The 26032-nt window shown below is 36.4% G+C and overlaps 1 protein-coding gene across 1 annotated transcript in view; it reads right to left on the bottom strand.

Annotated features, from left to right (window-relative positions):
• Window positions 1-26032, bottom strand: part of Cntnap2 (contactin associated protein 2) — a 2256901-nt gene that overhangs the window by 1584029 nt on the left and 646840 nt on the right. Inside the window, exon 3 of the mRNA NM_001427648.1 lies at window positions 12976-13169. Coding sequence (NP_001414577.1) covers window positions 12976-13169 — 194 coding nt within the window. The remainder of the gene's footprint in view (window positions 1-12975; window positions 13170-26032) is intronic.

Below are 26032 nucleotides of genomic sequence, written 5' to 3'. Positions count from 1 at the left end.
CTCTCAGCAGACCACTGAATATAAATAGTTTCAGTCTTTAGTAATTTGTTTAGTTGCAATGATATTAACCGTTAGGTATGTGTGGGTTGAACTCTGTCTCCTCTCAAATTCTTTTTTTAAAGCATAGTTGATGGATGGATAAATAAAATAAATAAATAAATAAATAAATAAATAAATAAATAAATAAACAAACAAACAAACAAACAAACCTCTCAAATTCTTATGTTCCCCAACCAATAAACTCAGCATTGTGATACATATAGAAATGGGAATTTCAGACATATAGCTATATGAAACTGTACTGGGGTAAAATGATGCCCTAATACCAAGACAATAGAACTATAATCTTTATCAAAGGAATGGCAAATGAAGAAAAATCACACACACACACACACATGGGAAAGTGATGCCAAGCAGTAGTAGAGAACGCTGTCTTCCGTTCAAGGGGACAAACCTGAAATCGATTGCTCCTTCCTAAAATTAGAAGAAACTAACTGTGGCCTGATCTTATTTTCCAAAACCCCACTATTTTCGTCCTTGTGTGTGTTTCTTTATGTGTGTATGTGTTTGTGTGTCAGTATGAATGTGTTCCATGTACAGGCAGGTGCCTGTGAAGGCCAGAAGAGAGTATTAGATCCTCTATGACTGGAGATCTAGGTGCTTCTGAGCCAAGTGATGGGTACTAGGAACACAAGTCATGTCCTCTGGAAGAGTAGCAAGTGCTCTTAACTGCTGAATTATCTCTCTAACCCTCAACAGCGAGTTCTTGATCTCAAACTTCTGATCTCCAGTACTATAAGAGATCCTCTTGTATAAGTCATCCAATGTGTGACAAGGACAGCAAAGTGTTAAGTGAGTAATTCGTGTTTTTAAGGTAGAATGGTAAGATAAAATCTTATGTATTTTGGTTGCTTAGTACTGGGATCATAGTGAAATTCATGAGTCATAGTTTTCAAATTAAAATCTGGAACAATGATTAGTATGTTGCAGGGAGTATGAGTGATTCTGCAAGGAAGGTCCAGCAGGCAGAATATGCTCACCAATCTCTTTCTCTTGTTAATATTTAAAAAGGATAAGGCAAGATTTTAGACTCCAGGACTGGAAACAAGGGTGGCCACAGCCAGCCATTCTGTTTGCTAGGCTATAGTGTCATGCCATGTCATTTCGAGCTATTCTGTGAAGGTGACAGACTTGCATCGATGTCCTCTAGGGTCTTCAGTCCAAGCTGTATGTCAGAACTCCTGGGCAAATTGTTTGAAATAATACTAGCTGAGTTTCATCCTAGAGACTACTATTTAATTGGAGTGGGATCTGCCAGCCTCCAAAGGACTTTGACAATTCCTTTAATGTTGTTATACATACCAGGGCCAAGCACCACTGACCTAGTCTTTCTTTTTGACCTAGGTACATTTTTTCTCATACATACCAAATTATGAGGTTGCTTACTAGGAATACATAATACCCCATCGATTTTCATCTATGCAGACATGCAGATACAAGAAAGTAGCCAAAAGTATTCAACAGACATAAACATTGGCACTTCTGTAGAGTCTTTATCATAGGGGGTTTCAAACAGAAGTTTCTAGCTCTTTCTGGGAAAGTATGAGTGTTATCACTTCAAAAATGTATGTTTTATTCATTTACATGCTTATAATATAGCACACCTTATGGCAGCATTTTTAAATGTTAAGGAAGGGAAACCCATAACAGGATATATTATGTGAGAAAAAAGTTCCATTTTCAATAAAAATTTTAAAAAAGTTAAGATATGCACAGTGTAAACATGGGCCACATGAAACACAGGATGTTTATACATAGAAAAATAGTTTCTGTAATCTTTACTTTGAAAATTCAACTTTCTTTAACTTCTACTCAATCTCTCATAAACATATTCCCATTTTATATATGTGGTTCATTATAATTAAAATAGAACAGATATGTTTAACTTAATTGTACCCTGTAGGTATGTATCGAAATAGCACAGTGTCCTAGCATTGTGTAAAAAAATGTACATTTCTATATAGCTAATGGAAATAAATATAATTAAAGCAGATTTCTACAAGTGTACTTGACAATTCCTTGTGCTGTGTTTTGTTTGGCTTGGTTCTACCCTATGGGGTTGTCTTGTTTTATTTAATTTAATTTTTTGATGCAGAGTCCTACTGTGTGGGCTGGATTAGACTTTGCAATGTAAATTGGGCTGGTCAGGAGCTCACAGAGATCTGGTGACCTCTGCTTCCTAAGGGCTGGAATCAAGGGTATATGCTATCACACATGGTTTATTTCATAATTCTTAAATTGTTACTGTACATGGTAGTACATGCTAGTAATCCTAACACAAACTACCATGGAATGCAAGTTCAAGGCTGGTCTGGATTCTGCAGTGGAACTCAGTTTCAAAGATCAACATAGAAACAACAACAAAACAAACTACTAAAACCTTAGGCTTTGTCTTTGTTCCCAGAGTAAGGATAAAACTTCATAATGAGCCCTTGCCAAGTTTGACTTGGACTGAGAGGGAGAATGACAAGGCCCACAGAATTCAGGACCCTGACTAGTGAGCTAAAGAGATCAGGCTTCAAATCTAAGCCTTTCTGTGATTTCAGTGTGTATGTAGGGTTGTTTTCTTCAATAGGCATACATGTGATGAAATGAATTCTACAATAATCATAGTTGATGTTTCAGCCACCATCACCCAGGTGCACTGTTAATGCACCGTTTCCAACTGGGAAAGCACCCACCTCTAACTTTGTCCATAAGTCTATGGTTGGGCTATATAACAAATGACGTCTCCATTTGCTTTCTTGCATTGAAGATTAAATAAGATAAAGTACACGAAGCATGTAAGTCCCCAGTAAACGTTGGGTGGTTGTTATTAGTGCTTGCTAATTGTTGCACCTGTAGTATTGGGCACTGTTTTGCTAAAGCATAGGGGAGGGTTTTCATTGATGTCACTAAAGCTGAATCCTAATGCAATTATAAACCACTTAAGTAAGATTGCAATGAGCCTACTGGCAGACTCATTGAAATATGTCAGCAAAGTTTATGAGATCAGTACAGGTATTTATCGTAAATATTCTATCAGTTGGAAAACAAGATGTCTATGCCTCTTTGCTCCAGGTAACTAAAAAGCCCATTATGGTAAAGAAATGAGCCATTCAGGCATCCAATCAACTAGCCAGCTTCTGGCCCCAATGATCATGTCACTACAACCAATAATTAAGTTAGTTTAACTCCAGCAATCCAATTTTGCATTTAGCCAAATGTTTCAATAGTCTATTAATTCTTTTTCAGAGCCAAAATAGACAAAGTTCATTGTTTGGCAAATGTATATCTATGAGTTCCATGCCGAGAAACCACACCTTCACAGTGAAAACAGTTACCACCACAGTGACTAGAACACAAGCTACCTATAAGCTGTATATGGTAGCCTTGGCTTTGTTTAAAGCAATGTCATAATTTTTATTGTCCCTGAACTCTGACTATATTAATCTCAAAGAGAAGCCTACTTATTATTTTCTTGTGTATCTTATACACTTTCAAGCCACACCAATAACAGCAGCAACAAACTGGCAAATAATTAGAGGAGAGGAAAATAGGGAGATAAGAGGGAATTACATTTCTGTGGCATTTTCTCTCAACTTATTTTGAAGAATTAATTATTAAAAGCCCTCGGCATTGAGGTAGCTCGAGCTCAGGATAAACATCTGAGCTCCCTATCAACACACCAAAACAGACGTAGTCAGCCAGTCTACCTGTTTTAGGGCCCTCCTGGCAGTCAGCCTACCTGTTTCAGAGTCCTCCTGACTGTGTAGCCCAACTCCTAGATAAAACTCTCCAGCCCAGAGACTGGACTGGGCTTTCTTTTCCCACAACTTCTTTGACCCATATATAGCCCAGCTATTTTGTCTACATTTATCCTGTTGCCTCTTGGCCACCACTCTTCCCACTCTCCTGGCCTCTTGGCTTCAGACTCTCCCATCCCCCATCGCTTCCCTCTCCACATGGCATGATTCCAGGTACTTCTGTCTACTGTCTCCCTCATATCAACCACAAACCTTCTCTTCCATCCTATTGAGGAACATCAAGTCCTCCTTGTTTCATTTACTCAGATAGCGTTATGTACTTTTTGAGCTAAGTTAACTAAATCCATAGAAAGTTGCTGAACATAATCAAATGCACACAGTAATAAATGCAAATTTTGGATGTCTGCAGAAGAACTCTAGATCCTATCTACTGTGTGTTTTTTTTTCTATAGAGTTTTCATTAATCAAAAAAAGGCAAATGGTTATTTACACTGAGGTCTCCTTCCAGAGCTAAAATAGTCATTTGGTACCATACACTATGAAAAGATCAGTATATCTGGATTTGAAGGTCAGATGTGAGTTACATCAGTCTTGCCTCACTTTTCTGCAGATAGAGAAATATCAATTCAGTTGGAAGGCTTGAAATAGCTACTATGTGCTCTCAGTGAGTCTTGAACGTTTCCATACCTGGCACATACCCATGACCTAGAAGAAAGTACCCACCAACCACAGTCCCTTAAAAATAAAGCTAGATCTATAGGTTTAGATATTTCTAAACCGACCTTAATTAAGATTTTTTTAAATTTCTAGTCTGCCATCCACCAGATATATCAGAAAAGAAAACTTAATAGGAAATGGGTGTTGTGGATTTGTTTAGAAATATTTCTTTGGATGATTCCAATCTTTGTTTTTGGTAGTACAGCTACTAGCTAAACACCAAACATGAATCAGTAGTAGCAGTTTGATCCAGAAGAGCCTGCAAGACTCTGCCTATCTGTGCAAGTCCACAGAAGCAGCAAGGATACCAAAGAAGTTCTTTGGTGTATTTCACTCTAGAAAGTTATGTCAAAGATGAGCAAGGAGAGCAGAACAGTCCAATGCAAGAGCATAGTCCACTGTCTGCTGGCTATACTTATACTCTTTCCAAACATCACACATCCTCTTAAGAGTCTGCTTCAGCAAAACTCACATGCTTTTCACCATACAACTTCCAAAAAACAACATGTATCTGTTCTCAACAAAACATCCTTTCATGTGTCTGCTTCAGCAAAGCATCCTCTCATAAGAAAATCCAGAAGAATATTATGTGCTCATCGGAGCTTTTAGTGCAACTAGAAAGTCCCATTTCATGGATCTTGCAGTAATTTCACCTATATCAGCTGAAAGGATGAGTTCATATTTTGTGAAGAAATGAAGATTATATTTATTTGTAAGAAGTTATAAAGAATGTGGCTGTTAGAAAGCGTCAGGCCCCATAGGTACCTACTTCAATAGAGGGTTCTCTGCTTAGGAAGTCTTCAATCTACTCCTCTCTGCATGACAACTTTTTATTTGCTTAGGAAACAATGATTATCATCTCAAAAGACCTCACTCAGCCCTAACCCTCAGCCAATCTGAAGGAGAATCCTTGTGTGGCCAAAGCAATGCTGGAAGCCTGTATCTTTTAGGATGTAGTCGAGCTGCATGTGTATAGCTTTACCACAGAATTCGGACTTATTTTCAGCCCTTGAACATTGTAATCATGTTCATTTTGTATATCTTCAGCTCTTGAAAGGTGCTACTGCTCAGTAAGAGCCTACCAATCATGAGTTGATACTCATTCTCTCTGCAAGATAAATAGGTTTGCAAATTGCATCATGATCTCTTTCAGTTCCTACAATAATTTATTTATTTAGACACTTTATAGGCTGATTGCAGCCCTACCTTTCCTCTCTAAGTCTCACTCTTATACTCCATCCCCAGAGGGGAGGCACTAATCCACTCTTCTCAGAAAAGAGGGGGCACCCATGGGTACCCATTCCCCTTAGTACATCAAGTCACAGCAGGACTAAGAGCATCTTCCCACACTGAAGTCAGACAAGGCAACTTAGCTATGGGAAAGGGATATAAATGCCCACAACAGAGTGAGAGATAGTCCTAATCCAATAGTTAGGGAACTCACATGAAGATCAAGCTGCAAATCTGCTACATATGTGGAAAGTGCCTAGGTCTGTTCTGTGTATGGTCTCTGGTTTGACGGTTCAGTTTCTTTGAGAATCCATGGACCCAGGTTATAGGAACACTATTTATAAATAGCCAGAAACGGGAAACATACTAGTTGTCCCTCAACAGAAAAATGGAAAATGGATGAAGAAAATTTGGTACATTTACAGACTGGAATACTACTCAGTGATTAACAAGGAAGACATAATGAAATTTGCAAGCAGATGGATGAAACTAGAAAATATCATCCCAAGTGAGGTAACCCAGACCCAGAAAGACATACATGGTGTGTACTCACTTATAAGTGGATAATAGCAATAGGGTACAGGATAACTATGCTACCATGCACAAACACAAAGAAGTTAAGTAATAAGAAGGACTCAAGGGAGGAAGCTTGAATCTCACTCCAAAGGTATACATCTGCTGTAGAGGGAAGGAACTTCATGAAAGAATAAAACAGAAAGGAGATAAGATGTCAGGAGTGGGGACGTTGGGGGTGCATCTCTGGCACAGGGGACATGCCCCGGTATATTTGGAGGTGACGCTAAGTATGACTCTTAGCATCAGGGGATATGGATCCTGAAGAGGCCACCTCCTATAGTTAGGCAGAACTTCCACTGGAGGGATGGGAACACCAACCCACCCACAAAACCTTCTACCCAGACTTCTTGTCCTACCTACAAGAAGTGCAAGGATAAAGACACAGTAAAGAATGAGGGAATGGCCCACCAATTACTAACCCAACCTAAGACCCATCCCATGGGCAAGAGCCAATACCTGACACTACTAATGATACCCTGCTAGACTTGCAGACAGAGACATAGCATAATGGTCTTCAGAAGGGCTTCATCCAGCAGCTGATGGAGACAGATGCAGAGACCCACAGAAAAACAATAGGCAAAGCTCAGGGAGTCTTGTGGAAGACTGAGGTGGGGATGAGAAAGCTGGAGTGATCAAGAACACCACACGAAGACCTACAGAGTGCACTGTGAGTTTTAGTCTTAATTCCACCCTGTGGTTTGGAAACATGGAGGCTGATTCTAATCCTTCTTTCTCATAGGAGTCCCTAAAATACTAAAAGTGATGTAGATTTCCTTTAAGCAGTATGTTTTGCCTGTCAAACTCTAGAGTCTAAGTTTTTCCTGTAGATCTTTCAGATTTTGTATTTCTAACAGAGACACAGGTGTTGGGCACTGGTAGTGCCTAGGTCATGTTTGAAAAGCACATTCACAAGTTCCCCTCTATACTTATAACTATTGTGTATATTATTTCATTTTCCTCATATATGAACATATTCATATTCTTCACAACTGAGTGAAAGTAGATAGAAAAAAAGGAGGGAACCCCCTTTCCCCAATCCTTATGTTAGCTTAGCCCACATACCTCAAATTTGTAACACCAGTGCTTGTGATGGTGGCCAGCATGATCTATATAAGAAGACCCTGTCTCAAAACCAAACGAACACCAATAGAATCACCCTAGTTTGTGTTATCTTTGTGTTAGTCTCTCTCTCTGTATCTCTCTCTCTCTGTCTCTCTCTGTCTCTCTCTGTCTCTCTCTCTCTCTCTCTCTCTCTCTCTCTCTCTCTCTCTCTCTCTCTCTCTCTCTCAAATTAGCCCAAGAAGACATGCATGGATACTTTGGACAGAAATGGTTTATCAGCTTCCTTGGAGTTGCAAAGCTAACAATGATGAATTGATTAAAGTAAACATCACAGAAACAACCTAGTTATATTTCCCTTTACATCTAATAAAAAGCCAAAACCTAAATACGCTATCTAGACTGTGTAGAACCCAAGGTAGAAATTCATAATACTATGATTTGAGTGGCATTCTAAACTATTTTCCAGCTACAGTTTGAATTATTATTCACTTCAGGCTGACAAGCAAAACTCTAATATAATACACATGCCAACAAGCATATAAAAGAATGCCATTGTAAATCCAAATCCACACAGTTTATTTTCAACTTTCAAGGCGACATCCAAGGTCATGTACTAGGTGACTTCAATGACTTTGAAGATCTTAAAGTTAGAAAATTCACAGCAACTAGATAGCTAGTATGGGTCACATTGTTCTAAGATCTATATGTAGATAATTGATTTGAACCCTTTAGATTTTAAGTTGATTAAGATAAATACTACTTCGGTAAACCCATTTTACTTGGGTAATCCCATTTTACAAGTAAGAAAAATTAATGCTCAGATTGAAAACAATACCAAATTGCAAATTTATGAACCTATATAACAGACAATACCTGTACAGCCAGGGTAGTCTGACTGAACCAAACACTTTCTCTGGCCTGTTTCTTCCAAGTCTTCTGTTTATAAGAAACAAGGTCTACTGTTATGTATGCTATTTCATCTAGGCATATTAAAGTATTATTCATTTAACTTCCATAAGGTTGCCATTTTTAGTATCTCAAGTGAAGAAATTGTTATTTCATTAAAAACCTTTGTAGGTATCCATCTATTTTTTAAGCATTTTTAGTCATTTGAATTCCAAATCTAGTCTTAATCTAATGACAAGAACTCAGGTACTCTGGAAGATCCAAATACATTCTTAAGTCTGAGCTATCTCTCCAGCCCTGGGGTCTTTACTTCAGAACATCTCAAGTAGAACATGTACTTTAAAGTTTATAATGATAATTCTGTATATAATATTTACCCTATAGATAAAAATTTCAGTAGATTATAAAGAATAATACCATATTTATTTGACTGCCACTGAAGAGCATTTTCTTGTTGAACAATGCATGCCAAATCATATTCAAATTTATTACATTACTTCTATATTCTAAATTTTGGAAAAAATATTGATGTGTAGCCATATTTGTTAGAAAGGTGCTATAATGAAAAGATATTGAGTAGGGTTATTTGAAGTAAGAAGAAATCACAGGCATGTGAAAAGATGTTTACAATACAAATATAATACAGAAGAGTGATCAAATCTAGCCTAGAAGCATTTTAGTGTATATCAAATGATCTGAATATCCACTAGGCTTATTAAAATTTATGGAATTTAAAAGTATCAACCAGTCAAAGAGAGGTGTAAATAGGAAAATCTTTTTCACCAGACTCAAAAATGGTTTTGAATTAATCTTGGAGTCTATTTTATCCTACATAATTATTTAAGATTTTTACTTACTTATGTTAAAGATGATTATAAAAATAACTAATGAGATAGTTCTTATTTGTTTTGTTTTTTTCTTTGTTTTTGTTTTTTGCTTTTGTTTTTTGTGGGTTTTTTTGTTTTTGTTTTTGTTTTTTTGCTCAGCAAATGATACAATTATTTCAAATATGCCTGTCTGGTCTTCCCCTCAAATACCTGAGAGTGAGAGTGGCAACATATTTGAATGTATAAACGAGCAGGAGAATCCTCAGCTACCCATGAAGAAAACTGCATTAGGAAACTGTTATTGATGAGAACACAAGGTCTACCCAAGAGAAGGATTTCATCCCTTGTATTATAGGAAAAAAAACCCAAAAACTATTCTAAGCACACTAAGTGTGGAACAGAGGCATACATGTTGTGCATTTCTAATAAGAACAGATTTTTAAATGATTTGGAAAATTAGTGCAACTGCTATGACAAATGGTTGAAAAGATAGGACAGAATCACCCACTCATTTTTAAATGCTGTCCCCTTACATGGCTCATTGCACGCAAAGCCATCATTATGATAACAAATAATCTGTTACAAGCACTACACTGGGTTTTGGCTCAGAGTAAGGGCTCTGATCCCTAAGTCCCTGGCCAGGCCTACAGTGTGCCAGCCACTGATATATTGAGGCATACTCTTCCTAGTGTTTATTTGGAAACCATATCAGAAATTGACTTATAGTCTACCTCCTGTGTTAAGTCATGTTTTCTTTATTGGCAATATTGTGGTTATTTTAAGTCATGCATGAAAATATAGCAAGGTAAATTGAATGTGCAGAGGACAGAAAGTACAGAAATATTTGAGGAGCTCATCACTGCAGACATGATGCATAAATTGTTACTAGGCTGAGTAAAGTGTGTTTCTAAACCATTATAGCTCACTGAATTTATTCACTTAAATAATTACAACTTAACATCCGGTTGATTCTATCATTTCCAGATTAGGAATTTCAGTCCCAGAGGAGTGTTGAATCTTCCAGAATATAAAAGCAATGAATAAGTCAAGGTATTTGACACCACAGCTCAAGTTTCCCTTACTAATCAACACGTTACAGCCTCAACAAACAAAGTAGTTTTGATACTTTCGTTATCTAAGTGTTAGAATCCATTAGAGAATACAGCCATTGATTTGACACTCCGAAAATCAAAAATTTTGATTTGACACTCCTAAAAGCAAAAATTTCCCACAAGTATCTGTCTGTGTTCCAGATGTTTTTGGTACTTCTAATTTTGTTGAAACAATGAACCTTTGTGACTACAAGTGTGACTTTTTCTGCTAAAATTATGAGTGTTTTAAGTATCTAATTAATTAATATTCAATTTGATATGTTAGATAATGGCAGTATATGTTCACATATTCTTGTTGAAAATCTTTGTAATTTAAATTTGATAATAAATTTCTCCACAGCAGGAATCCCAAAGTACATACAGTAGTGTTAATTAATTTTGCCTGACACCTGCTGACTATTACCAAAAGAGGTCAAAACTCTTTTTAAAAATGATTAGGAATGTGTCCACATTTTCTTGTGCTTAAAAAAAAATCCTACAAGGACAAAATACTGTGTCCACATTATATCAGTAAATATGGGACATAAATCTTATAAGATATAAAATTTTACTTGTGGAATTCGTATTTCATGTAATAGTGAATGGACTTTTTGGTAATTTGTTAAATACACTATATATAGGAAACCTTGAAAAAATGCAGAAATTTTTCCAAATTTGAATTGTGAAACTGTAAACTCAATGATAGGGATTAGTATTTATGTATCTGAATGTTGTCATTTACATTATAAAGGGTTACTACATAGAAGGAAATGTCCTTGTCAGAACACAGGACTCTGTTATTTAAATGTTATCAGAGAGGATTGGAAGACTTGGCTAGTTAGGTACATTTAGAAGCTCACATTCTTGCATATCAAATATTTGGACAGGCCATTTTAGGAATCTCTTCAAGCTCCACTTTCATTCAAATATTCTTGACCTTAAAAATGCATGAACTGTTCATATTTCTCACTTATACAATTTGTTGTTTCTTTTGTTTCGTTGATAAATATTTGATAGCTATTGTTTTTTAATATCCATATTTTAAACAATTTCACATAAGAGCACTTGCCTAAATCACTCTTTCCCCCTACCTCACTACTAGTCCTGTCCTCCCTCCCCTCCTCAGTGAATCGGTCTCACATTCCTGTCTATTATTGCTGGATTTTGGATCACCACAATTAAGCATGTCCTTCTGTGTGACAATTGGACTACATCTTGGAACCTGTTGGGCTCAACACTGATGTTGAGGAGGCTGATGTTATATGAATCCAACCCAGTGAAGGTAACAGCACTTGATTTGAGTTAATGCTTACACTATTGAGTCTAGGGAATGGTTTTTTGGTTTTGCATTTTTTTTTTGAACTTTACTCTCTTTTCTGGTTCTTAAATACAGTACCAATGATAGTTAAACCACTCAAAATATTTACGTGGTCTTTAAACAATATTTTATTCATTGTATAAACTGTTCCCATAACAATAATAGAGAAAATACCCACTCACATTTTATATATATGTATATATATATATTCAATAGATAGAATAGGACAGATAGAATTTATACCTTGCCTTCCAGTCTCCTCAGGTATCAATCATTATAGGAAAGGTTAAAAAATGTAAGCTCAAAACATGAAATCTTCTGACTACCTGATAATTTCATTTTGTAAATTTCTGTCAACCAAAAGACCAGTAAACTTTGTCTAAACTTTCTTTAAAGTCAATCTTACGTGTTATTAAGTAATAATAGATTATAATAAAATCTAATATTTAGTTATCATCACTGCTAAGGTTAAGCCTACATATGTTTTGTTGATATTATAAAAGTTAAAATTTCATTGCTTAATGTTTAATTTATAGCTGTAAAATCCTCAAGGACTGTTGGAAGTGAATGAATTTTCATTTGTCACCACTCTTGGTATTTCTGTCATGGGTTATTAGACTCATTATGTGGAATGCTAACTATAACACTTAAATGTATCTCACAATATTTACATTACACCTTACACTTGTTGGTAATTTTACAGTTTCATGATTAGCTAATACAGAATCTTCTGGAAATCATCACTCATTACTCATCATTCATCGCTATGCTAATTTTAATGAGAAACATGAAAGGAAGGAGATAAATCAATAAAAGAAGGGTAGAAGATCACAGAAGCATGTGCCTCAACACCATCAGTGAAGGCAGAGAACTCAGTGCACATCCAGACTTCCTTCTCCACATGGGTTGTTTTCACAGGGTTCTTTCACAAGTAATCATTCTTGTTATTCATATTTATCACCAGATGAGTCTAATTATCTTGAACAATGTTACTGTTTAAACATATCTTGACTCAATCATGTTCTTACCTGCTACCCACTGAAGAGATATTTTTCCTCCAGTATTTCACCATAGGATAATAAAAAGTGCATGTAGATGCACTCTAATGATGGTTAAAATACATTTGGATTTTCTATGAACATGATCTTGGTTTTGTTGTTCTAGGTGTGAATGGCATTTTTGTTTAGTAATACTTCTTCGAGTGATTTCAATTGTTTCTTAAGGCAGAGACCCACTGGGCTAGCCCTAGATGTATATTTCAGTCTAAGAAAATGTACCTCAATATGCAAAAGTGAATTAATTAATGACTTGGTTAATTAGTAGCCTTCAAAGAGTTTTCATAATTACATATTTGCAGCTGTGAATAGGCCATGTGAGTTCACCTCCAGTTTCACATATTTTCCATTCAGTCATGCATGTTTGCATTTCCAATATTGACTCACCCAGATATTGCCATCTTGATGATAGGGTTTCCAGTTTCTCCCTGTATCACTGTAGAGCATTCGATATTGCGTCACCCAGTCAGAACTGCTGTACCTTCCTTGGGTTGCAATGGCACTAATCTGCTTCCGATTGCCAAAGTCAACCTGAAGCCATTGATAGTGGTCACTGTCTGATGGAGACCATCCACCAGCACCTGGAGTGGGCAGAGGCAAAGGGGAAAATGAATGTTTAAAACTGAACTCTTACAATTAAAAATAGATTATTCTACATATCTTAATTGGCCTTGTCAGTGCTGTATTTCACAGATGTATTATGAAGTGTCCTTTATAGATGCCATTGGGACTTCAACTAATATTCTTCCAGCTGGGTAACATTGATTCTTTAACCTCTTTATGGTGTAATTATGTGCTCATTTTCTCTTGAGCAAATGTCTTCATAATTCCTCAATTAGATCTTATTAGTACATGTCAAAGTCTAATTGACTGAGGGCTGATCAATTTACCATGAACTCTTCTGTTAAAACCATAAGGAAAAAAGATGCAGCTATGCTTTTTCTTCCCCTCATGTGAGGTTTTATCTTTCAGTAAATTATAAGCAAAACATAATTCAATTATGTACAGCTTTCAAATATATTTTGCTTTAAGAAGTTCAGAGTCAAAGCTTGTTGATACCCTGTATCTAAATTTTGTATTAAACTTTTGGGCTTATGAGAGATGAATAATGTTGGAAATGAGCCACTCTAGATTAGTAAGGGATAGTATTACTTGATAACCAATGTTTATAAAATAATTTGAGGCACTAGACAAAATTAAATATCATTGGCAAAATATGATATTGACCAGAAAATATTAAGGAAAGAGAATTTTAAAAAGTCAAATAGTGTTAACAGAGATTAAAAAGATTCAAATTCTAGTCATATCTGTAACTGCTCACAAATAAATAACAGAAACTATGGCAAAGACCAGTATTTAGAGAAATTAAGGAGAGTAATTAAAGGGAAAAAATTTAAAAAATATCTAATACTAAGCCTATCAAAATATATTCATCATTTTAAAAATAAAGGATTTAAGGATTGGTAATCTAGTTTATTCTCTAAGGATGGTCAGAGGTATAGTATGATTTTAACAGTGGAATACATTTTTACTTGGAATATATTGCTTTGAGTGATGGGAGGAAGGCATTCTAAGCAACTGAAAAAGAAAATACATGATAACTGTTTTGAAACTGAGATTCTAACCTACATGAGAGGATGAATAAGTGAGTTGAAGCATGATAGTTTCTAGATTTGGGCTTGATTCTTCCCAGGTCATGGCATGAGAAGAAGGTTCAAAGAGAGTAGAAAAGTGTCCCTGGGGGAGAGGCAGAGTGGAGTTCAAAGTTACTGAGGAAGTTGGGTACTGCAGGACAGAGCCTCTTAAAAGCAGTGACTTTGTAGAAAAATATCATTGAAAGTTTGCTATGAGCATTTAGGATGTCTGGATGGTACATTAAATATATGTTTTTAGGGGAAGAGTCTATAGATTAGATAAGAGGAGTTATGAGATGAACACTCAGTTATTGAACAAGGAGGACAAACTTAAGGAACAAGTCAGACTCACAGTTCTTGCAGATCAATACTAATTATCTAATACCAATCCAAGAAAGACCAACCATTAAAAGAATGGATGGAATAGTTCAGTGATGATGATAATGAGGGCAATGAGGGTGGTTGTGTGATGGTGATAGTGGTGGTGGTGGTAGTGGTGGTGGTGGTGAGGATGATGATGATGATGATGATGATGATGATGAAACAAGGAATAGTCACTATATACCCGTCAATCTAATAGATAAACTCCTTGCTCAAACAGAAATCAACTCTAGATCAAAGCATAAGAATTCAAAAGTTTGACATAAATCTCTCAAAATATCCACTACAAACTAAAAACACTAGGTTTTTGGAGTAGTGGGAAAATAGGAGTCACCGTCAGAGTGAAATCACTACGCAGGAATGGATCTCAAAATAACAGATATAATGATAACAGATATAATGAAACCTGTCAGACTAAAACTTTAAGTCATTTATAAAGAATCAGTCACACTGTTTTAAAGAAAACACATAACTACTAAGGAAGCAAGCAGAAAAAATTAGTGGAAGAAAGAAACAACATTGAAAGAATATAATGAAAACTCCAGGACTTAAAATTATACTGAGATTAGACATTATTGCTCTGTCTTAATTAACTATTTGACACACCTACACTATGGATGCTAGAGGTTCTCCAAAGAACTTCAAACTTGTGTTTGAAGCCTATGCTCTGTTTGTGTCAGTAGTGGTCCTGATTGATACAATAAGGTAGGAGTAAGTGGGAGACATATTGGTCCTAGGTGGCATATCCTTCAGGAGGATACTAAGACAATACTTCCTTTCTCTTCTTTGCCACCCAGTTACCAATATGTGAATACATAGCTTCATGATAAGATCTAACCATGATGAGCCATTAGAGACCTCAAAGAACAAGGATGGACTGAGATCCTTTAAATTGTGATACAATAAGGACTTCTTATAGTTTGATTGCTTCAGCAGATATTATGATTACGTGTTCATATCGACCTAGCTAACTGAAGTTCAGAGGTGGAAAAAAATGCTTAAGGGATTACAATCCAGTATCCAGTTAGGTCAATGTACATGTGAAAGAGTGAAGTTTCTGACAACTGAGAGTTCATTGATTTCAAGCAAAACGAACACAAACACATACGAATTCACTACATTACCACTGTGAAAGAATGTTAAAGATAAAATCTGCAACATCCTTAGAGGGCAGAAGATTTTCATGAGAAACAATACAAGATGAAAGGCCATGGTAGCAGGTACTGACTGAGGGAAAGAGACAGGTATTAATATGGTCTTTCTACACTGACCAAAGGCAGCCTTTAAAAATAAAAGTAACATAACAAAAATTATTTTAAAAGCTGAGAGAATTGATTATCTATCTGTTTATATCACTAAAAAGATAAAATATGTAGCTTCAGGGTTATTATTTTCTACTATTATAGTGTCTATGAATATTAATAAAAAGACTAGGGATGGTTCAATGTGTCAATAAATATTAAATATTTATTTTATACTTTCTTTAAAGGATAAGAATGTCTAGTAAGATAATGTTGAATTACAGCATTTATAATATATGAAGAAGTAAAATATGAAGTGGTAATATCAGCAAAGATTGGAGACTAAACTCAGAGTGCACTAAAATCTCTATTTCATACATGTAGTGATAATTGAAGTAGCCAACACTTGGGTCAGGTACCTATTCCATTAAAGGTTAAATACTGAATATTTTAGTCTGTGCTTGCTCTGCCATTCCTCTTACAATTATTCAACTCTATTTTAATATTACAATCTTACACATTATGGAAAATAGTGTGACTACGTCCTATCAAATATGTGTTTGTAGTCGGAATTTTGACCAGTAGTGGGGTCTCTGGAGTGCTATCCATCTGCTTCAGAAGAAAGCAGTTTTGATGAGAGGTGAAAGCTGCACTTATCTAGTGAGAATTAGAATTGAGCATACAGTTAGAAATTGTACATCACTTTAGAAAAATGTCTGATATGCCATCTAACCCCAAGTTGTCACCTCTAAACTTACATAGGTCAGAGCAACACTAAATCACTAGAAAGACTCTCCCTCTGTCTCTCTGTCTGTCTCTGTCTCTGTCTCTCTGTGTCTGTCTCTCTCTCTCTCTCTCTGTTTCTCTCTCATGTGTGTGCATGTGCATTAGCCTGTGTGTGTGTGTGTGTGTGTGTGTGTGTGTGTGTGTGTGTGTGTATGTGTTTATAAGTTATATCATAACTTCTTTTTCGGTTCCTAATCTTCTACTTTCAGACAGCATTTTTCTAGAGTAATCATTCTAAAATATAGTCTGTGTCTCATCCATTTACCTTTTTACTAACTCTACACTTTTCAGAGTTTAGTCATTACTCATAGTAAACACAACCAGAATATACCATCTTCATATCCACATTTCCTCCCTTAAGTTAGCTTGGCAAATTTTTATTCAAGTATTACAAAGCCCAGTTCACATGGTATCACATAGAAAAAATGATCTGTGGGGCCTTCTAAGCCTTCCCTTATACCTTAGGGGAGACTCACTTGCTTAGCCTCTGGAGACCCTGCACCAATAGACAGTATTTGGGGGTAATTGTTCTTCAAGAACTTCTTGAAGAGAACATACAGAAAATATTTCCTAAGTTTATGTCCCTTCCTTGGACACTTTGAGTGACATGATAACTTCCCCTGTCTTCCTGATACCATCAAGGGCTAGGAACTGCTATGACTTATTCAAACTCTGGTGCGATGTTCAAATCCCAGAGCTCTTTGGAGGATTGGTCAACACCTTTATTGACGCCATGCCTAGCATCTATATTTTCTGCATAATTCCTTCCACTTTCTCATGTATTCACCTCCAAAGTATTCCTTAACTTATAATGTCCGGTCATTCAAAGCTCTTTTCGACCATGTCTCCAGTAGTCTCCTCCTCATCAGCAATTTATTACTTACTGCAGGTTAATAACGTATATATCCATTTGCTGATTTTTTCTATATTTTTCCCTATATTCATGTACCTGTCTCAAGAATTCTGCAAACATAAATTTGTTATAGGACCTCAGGTAAACTTGTAAAATGATAATATGCTCAGTCAGTGTAAAGGAAAGTACATTTTCTGTTAGAAGGCTTTGAGGGACAGTGTTATATAACCTATGTTGCCTCAAACCGATGACATAGCCAAAGATGACTTTGACCTGGTGATCTTTCTTTCATTACTTTTCATGTCTAGATTTATAGGCATGTTCCATCACACCCAACTATATTTCCTTAATAGCTGTAGACTTCCAAGCCTTGAAGAAATACATTGCTAATTGGAATTCGTAAGTCCTATTTATATATTTCTCAAAGCAATAAAATGATGTTGCCAATGAAGTCAACAAGCAATTAATACAAAGAGTGTAGAGGTAGCAATGTGCTCCATTGATTAGTGAAAGCATTTTTTCTGTGACTTGCTAATTAATACTCCAAGATAAATTTTCCTTATTTAGCCATTTTTGCGGCATTGTTTTTCAGCAAGTAGGCAATTAACATATAGCTACTCAGTCCAATTTCTCTCATTCCTTTTAACAAGGGGGGATTTATTGTCAGCTTTAAAGGAAGCAAATATCTCAAGCAAAGAAAAGGTAAGTAAAACTTACTTTATTTTTTATTTTTTATTTTTTTGGCAGAAGCAAATGCGAGCAGAACAGGTGATTAACTGGAGGAAAGAGTCAGTTTCTCAAGGAACATGGTGGAACAATCAACATTAAGTTTCCCATTATTCTTTGATCTATCAAGCATGTAATTTGGGGAAGTTGAAAGCTTTCTTTATTTGGTTTGTGAAACTCGTAACCTCTATTGATCCACAGATTAGGAATGATATGCCTTAGATCACAAAATTCCACAAAATAGGATGTAGAAGGGAAAATGTGACACCCTACTCCCCAATATCTCTTATGTCATCCTAACAGTCAAAACCAATCCTGCTGTACACAGATGGAGAGGTAGGAAGGAGAGGAGCCAGAGATGTTTATCCTAAATAGTCATATATTCTTAGTATCTAAGAAGACTTAAGAAATATCGCCTATTAACAGAGCTAGAGTTGGTAAAACCCCATATGTATACTTCATAACTTCCACTTCAATACTGGATTTGAATTCCTTATATTTCTTATTTTTGTACCTTTTCATTCTAGCTTTCAGCCAATCTCTCTCTGTCTTTGTTTTGTGTGTGTGTGTGTGTGTGTGTGTGTGTGTGTGTGTTGCATGTGTTTATGTATGTGTATGCAGATATATTTTTATTCTAAAGTCAAACAGAATTTGTGATCAACACATTTATTCTATATATTCATTTAGAACTGAATGATAAATTACAATAGCGAACTTAGAGAATGACTAAAATTTGAATATATGGTGTCCTGAGCCACCACCTATAGTGAGGTAGGCCCTCCTATATCTTTAATTAATCATGAATATGGCTGACAGACTTGCCCACAGGCTGAAGTGATGGGGGCAATCCTCAGTTGTGGTATTGTCTTCCCAGATGACCCACACTTGTATCAATTTGGTAGTGGAGTACCTAGCACAGAAGATGTCAGCACACTGGACTCAAGACACAGATACTTTTACCTTGTTATTTGTAAATCAGTACCTCATAGAGGAGTGAGGAACTATGCAGGAGGTTCAGAGGGAGAGCACAAAGAAGCTCTCCCAATGATAAATGTCTCCACAGCACACAGGACATTTGTATTGCTGTCTGTGACATCATCAGAGTCTATATAAATCTAATTTCTAATTTAGAAGAAAACAGTGAAAATTTTCAATTAAGGATAGAACAACCTTTAATAACTGGCCAAGAAATATGCATCAGATGAAAAGAATAAATTGAAAAGGAGTCTCCAGGCAAGATAGCTTTATGAGTTCAGGCTTTGATGTCTCCTTTTTGCTCTAAAAATACAATATTTCATGGAAAGATAGATAAAAAGAAAATTGGAAAGACATAGCTAGAATCAAAACTAAGATAAGCATCTCCATGCACAAGGAGAACAATGAACATGCAAAGGAGTAAATAGGGCTAAAACTGAGACCTGCTGTGTTAGTCTGGTGAACACTAAAGACAGATAACTCTCAGCTCACAAAGAACATTGGTAGCATCTACCTTTAGACATAATGTTAGAGTGCTTTTTATTGCTGTGAGAAGCACTATGACCCAAAGCAACCAGGGGAGGAACAGGTTTATTTGACTTCCACGTTTATGGTTACAATTCATCACTGAAGAAATCAAGACAGGAATGTTGAGGCAGAAACTGAAGCAGAAACCTTGGCACTTCCCTCATGGCTTTTCCCAGCTTGTTTGTTTATACCACTTAGAGCTACCTACCCAGGAGATTGTCACTGCTCACAGTAGCCTAGGCTTTCCTATGTTAGTCAAGAAAATGTCCCATATACTTGACTATGTGCCAATGTGATGGAGGCATTTTTTTTAAAAAAATCAGTTCCATCTTCCCAGACAAACTTAGCTTGTATGACATTGACTAAAATATTAACCCCAGAGATGTACATAGAATATCAACATTTAAATAAACCATACAAAACAGATTTTCAACATTAAGTTACCCTGATTTCATGAACTGAGTTTTTTGAATATTAATAAGATTACCTAATGTGAATATGTTAGGGAAGGGTAGCATCATATGCAAATGAAGTCAAGTCAGAAGAAAAATTAGTGAAGTGTGACATTTGAGCAAAACTGAAAGTGTAAGGATATAATTGAGAATTATCTCACTGATGAAGAACAAATAGAACAGACATCTTACAGTGTGCTATAAAAGGTTGTTAATGAGCTCAGGCTCTATTTACAGCGGGGTTCACATGGTTCCAAATACCTTTGAGGAGATGGGTAAGTAGACCTCAGTCAGGGGAAAATTGTTTTCAAAGTAGTCAGAGAAGAGGGAAGAGGCTATTCAACATATGCCACTTTATGAAAATTCCTAAAATATTGAGAACGTAATGCTTATGTGAAACCATAAAAGAATAAGGACAATGTGTAGGACAGTTGGATACGATAAAGTGGCAAGAAAGACTATTTCACATTTTAGATGTCTCCAACAAGAATAATTTATTTTTTTATCTTTTATTAGTTATTTTTTGTTTACATTTCAAGTGTTATTCCCCCTTCCACGTTTCCCCTCCAGAAACTCCCATCAAAAACACTCCACCAGCTTCTAAAAGTGTGCTTAAGCACCCACCCACTCCTACCTCACAGCTCTAGCATTCCCCTATGCTGGAGCATCAAGCTATCAAAGGACCACCGGCCTCCCCTCTAATTGATGCCAGATAAGGCCATCCCCTTCTACATATCAGCAGAAGCCATGGGTCCCTCCATGTGTATTCTTTGATTGGTGTTTTAGTTTCTGAGATCTCTGGGGGGGTTGGTTTGTTGATATTTTTGTTCTTCCTATGGAGTTGCAAACCTCTTCAGCTCCTTCAGTCCTTCTCCTATCTCTTCCACTGGGGACCCCATGCTCAGTCCAATGGTTAGCTGCAAGCATCTACATCTGTATCCATAAAGCTCTGGCAGAGCCTCTCAGGAGACAGGTGTTTAGGCTCCTCTCAGAAAGCATTTCTTAGCATCAGCAAACGAGACAGGGTTTGATGGCTGCATGTGGAATGAATCCTCAGTTAGGGCAGTCTCTGGATGGTCTTTTCTTCAGTCTCTGCTCCACTCTTTGCCCCTGTATTTCCTTTAGACAGGAGTGATTCTGGATTAAAATTTTTGAGAAGGGTGGATGGCCCCATCTGCCAACTGGGGACCATGCCTAATCTGTAGATATAGTCTCCACAGGTTCTGCCTCTCCTTTGTTTGGTATTTCAGCTAATATCCTCCCCGGTGGGTCCTGGGAGTCTCTTGCTTTCCTGACATCTGGGACTTTCTGTTGACTATCCCCATTTCCCATTCCCTGTTAAGAATAAGTTTTTAAATAACCCTGGGAACAGGAAAACTTACTCCTGAGGACAAGAAGTAACTTCCCAAGATAGATGGGTTCTTCTAAAAAAGATGCTTGCATTAGTTTTTTGGATGCAATTAAATTCCAATTAGATCCCAGAGGATTGATATTATTCATGAACACGATCTTAGCTTCTTAGAATATTTATTAAAGCTTCTGCCAGAAAAACAAAGATAGACAATGCCACAGCATCATGGACACAAATTATAAATATTGAAAACAAAGGGCTGGTGAATCTGCAAAATAGAAACAAAATTCTCTTCTTCACAATCTCACCTGTGCCTTCTAGCACATGTCTGGCTGCTGGTACAGAGGCAGGAGTGGAGGTAGTTTTAGAGGTTTATAACAGCTTCTTTTTAACCCAGCTCTTGTCTCATAGGACAAAAAGACTTCCATAGTTTCACCCCCTAATTTGAATTCTAACAAAAACATTCAGCAATGTCTCTGATAGTGTAGAGTCATCAAATGTGGGCTGGAAGATAAGGATTTAGTTGCTTTAAAAAATGAAGAGTAACCATGGCCCAAATATGTTGATTAATGACCCTGTCAACTTGCAGAGATACATCCTAATGGCCATGTAAGTCCTGAATTCTCTGTTTTGATATTTTTGTTATTTAAGGCACAGAAAATCTGCTTATAAAATGTCACTTATATAATAACATTATTAAAATAAACTAATAGAATAACTAACTAGATTATGATATAAAATGTTGACTGGCTCAAAACCTGAGTACATAACAGCATATTTCATTCAAAGATCAATATTAAATAAATATGTTCAACATCAACTTTATGTTTAAATTTATATGAGACTTATAAATAAGTATGTACTCTATGTTCCACTTATGTATAATATGATGCTGACATTGTGGCTGTGTGTATAATACTGTGGATTTTTATATACCATTCTTAAATCTTCACATATTTACATGTATCTATATGGATAGATGATTGATCCTTGAAGATGCCTAGATAGGCAGACTCTCCAAACAGGCAAGCACACCAAATAACCATTTCTAGCATTTCATAGGCTCTCTTTGTTTCCATTCCCCCAAAGAGACACATCTGTCATACTCCAGCTATTTCCTCAGGGATGTACCCATGGGTTGCTTGCAGAAAACGATTGCTTCTTTCCTTTCTGTCTTTTGCAGTGCAGTATTATATAATATAATGTACTTTTTTCTGTCCTAATGATGAATATATACCCAGCTCAGAGATACTGTGAATAGCATTGCCACCAACAGGTCCATTTTAAAACATTTGTATGCATATGCATTACTTAGGGATATATAGCCAAGAGAACAATTATGCAAATTTGCAATTTTCCATCCATTAGTATGTTTTAAAGGTAAGTTTGTCAGTTTTCCAATATAGTTGAAGCACTCATGTCTAAATATTCCTGTTATTGGCTAAACTTAAGGTTGTAACCCTCATTCCACATACACATAATTCAGACTCAATAGTGGAGACTTCTATGGATTTAATTCATGTCTTCTTTATAGGTATTGTTCTTTGGAATCTAGTTTTAGAGATGACATCAGGTTTATTGGTACAAGAATAAAGAAAAGAGCAAGTATAAAAGCATACACAGGAAAAGAAGGTTAAATATCTCTGTTTATGTATGATATAATCTTATAGAGAAGAGATACAAAATTCCCCTAGAAAATTTTTAGAAATGATTATCAAGTTCAGTAATGAATCACAATACAAACCCAACTTTAAATATCAGTAGCCTTTTTATACATCAAAAAGTAACATAGAAAGAGATCATTGGCACTGTTTTTCACAGAAGCCTCAAATATATATCTTGAAATAATCCTAACCGAGGAGGCCAAAGACATTTACAGTCAAAACTTTGTATCTTATGGTCACTTGATTTTTGACAAAGGAGCCAAAACCATCCAATGGAAAAGATAGCATTTTCAGCAAATGGTGCTGGTTCAACTGGAGATCAACATGTAGAAGAATGCAGATCGATCCATGCTTATCACCCTGTACAAAGCTTAAGTCCAAGTTGATCAAGGACCTCCACATCAAACCAGATACACTCAAACTAATAGAAGAAAAAGTGGGGAAGCATCTCGAACACATGGGCACTGGAAAAAATTTCCTGAACAAAACACCAATGGCTTATGCTCTAATATCAAGAATCGAAAATGGGATCTCATAAAACTGCAAAGCTTCTGTAAGGCAAAGGACACTGTGGTTAGGAGAAAACGGCAACCAACAGATTGGGAAAAGATCTTTACCAATCCTACAACAGATAGAGGCCTTATATCCAAAATATACAAAAAACTCAAGAAGTTAGACTGCAGGGAGACAAATAACCCTATCAAAAATGGGGTTCAGAGCTAAACAAAGAATTCACAGCTGAGGAATGCTGAATGGCTTAGAAACACCTAAAGAAATGTTCAACATCTTTAGTCATAAGGGAAATGCAAATCAAAACAACCCTGAGATTTCACCTCACACCAGTGAGAATGGCTAAGATCAAAAGCTCAGGTGACAGCAGATGCTGCCTAGGATGTGAAGAAAGAGGAACACTCCTCCATTGTTGATTGGATTGCAGACTGGTACAACCATTCTGGAAATCAGTCTGGAGGTTCCTCAGAAAATTGGACATTGAACTGCCTGAGGATCCAGCTATACCTCTCTTGGGCATATACCCAAAAGATGCCCCAACATATAAAAAAGACACGTGCTCCACTATGTTCATAGCAGCTTTATTTATAATAGCCAGAAGCTGGAAAGAACCCAGATGCCCTTCAACAGAGGAATGGATACAGAAAATGTGGTACATCTACACAATGGAATATTACTCATCTATCAAAAACAATGACTTTATGAAATTCATAGGCAAATGGAGGGAACTGGAAAATATTATCCTGAGTGAGGTAACCCAATCACAGAAACACACATGGTATTCACTCATTGATAAGTGGCTATTAGCCCAAATGCTCGAATTACCCTAGATGCACAGAACACGTGAAACTCAAGACAGATGGTCAAAATGCGAATGCTTCACTCCTTTAAAAGGGGAACAAGGATACCCTTGGCAGGGAAGAGAGAGGCAAAGATTAAAGCAGAGGAAGAAGGAACACCCATTCAGAGCCTGCTCCACATGTGGCCCATACATATACAGCCACCCAATTAGACAAGATGAATGATTTCTTCCAAATCAATTTTTAATAACATAATCTCAACCAATCTTTCCATATCATTCTTCAAATGTAGAGAAAAAATCCAAAGCAGACACTGGACAGCCAAAGTAATTTTCAGAGAAAAACAAAACAAAACAAAGAAAAGAGCAGAACAAAACAAGAACAAAACTCACAATTCTTAAGAAATTGCTAGCATAGATTGCAAAGTATATTACAGAGCCATAGTAATAAAAAGAAAAAATCTGCTTGGCACTGGCACAAAAACAGCAAGTAGGTCAATGGAACAAATAGAAGAACCAACATTAGTACACATAACTTCAACCATTTGATATTTAACAAGATGCCAAAACCACACTAGGATAAAAGTAGTATTTTCAACAATTGGTGCCGGAAAACTAGTTGTCCATTCATAGAATAAGTTAAACACATATCTATCATCCTACACAAAAATCAATTCTAAGTGGATCACAGATCCCATTTTTAAGCCATAAACATTGAAAATGCTAGAAGAAATCATAACCAGTACCCTACATGATATAGATGCCAGAAAAGACTATATGAATTGGACTTCATTTGCCAAGGAATTAAGGTGAACAGCCAAGTGTGTTGCCTAAAACTCAAAAGGTACTGTGCACTTAATAAACAACCAATTCACTGAAGAAAATGTTCACAGAATTGGAGGTAATCTTTGTAAGCTATATATAAGACATAGGTCTAATATGCAAAATATACAAAGATCAGAAATCTAAGCATCAGGGACATAAATGGCCCAATTAAAAATGGGTTATAGATCTGAACAGAGAGCTCACAGAAGAAGAAATAAAAATTAAAAATGAGTATCTCGACAAGTGTCCAACATCTTTAATAGTTAGGGAAATACAAACTCAAACTATTTTGAGGTTTACTCTTACCCCACTTAGAATGATTTCAAGAGAGCTAACAAATGCTGGAAAAGACCTGGGAAAAGAGGAATCCCCACTTAGTGTTGGTGTGATGGCAAACTGGTACATCCACATTGTAAATCAGTGTGGAAAATCTCAAAAAGCTAAAAATAGAACTACCACATAATCAATCACTCCATGGTATGTAGGGAGCTGTATTGGATTTGGGCCTGGCCGCTTTGTGACTGCATAGCTCAAGGTGGCTACGTGACTCTTGGCTGTATGGCCACAGATGCTCACCTCTAAGGTGGCTGCTGTAAGATTATGAGATTGTTGGACAAAAGCCTCTTCCAGGAATATTCTGGGAGTAATCACAGGATGTTGCAGCCTGAGCAAACACCGGATGTCGCTGAGCAGATTCCTGAGAAGGGTTCAACCTTTTC

This window comes from Rattus norvegicus, chromosome 4, assembly GCF_036323735.1.
Source record: "Rattus norvegicus strain BN/NHsdMcwi chromosome 4, GRCr8, whole genome shotgun sequence".
Taxonomy (NCBI): Eukaryota; Metazoa; Chordata; class Mammalia; order Rodentia; family Muridae; genus Rattus; species Rattus norvegicus.
The sequence above is the reverse complement of the archived record's forward strand: the minus strand, read 5'-3'. Positions and strand labels throughout refer to the sequence as shown.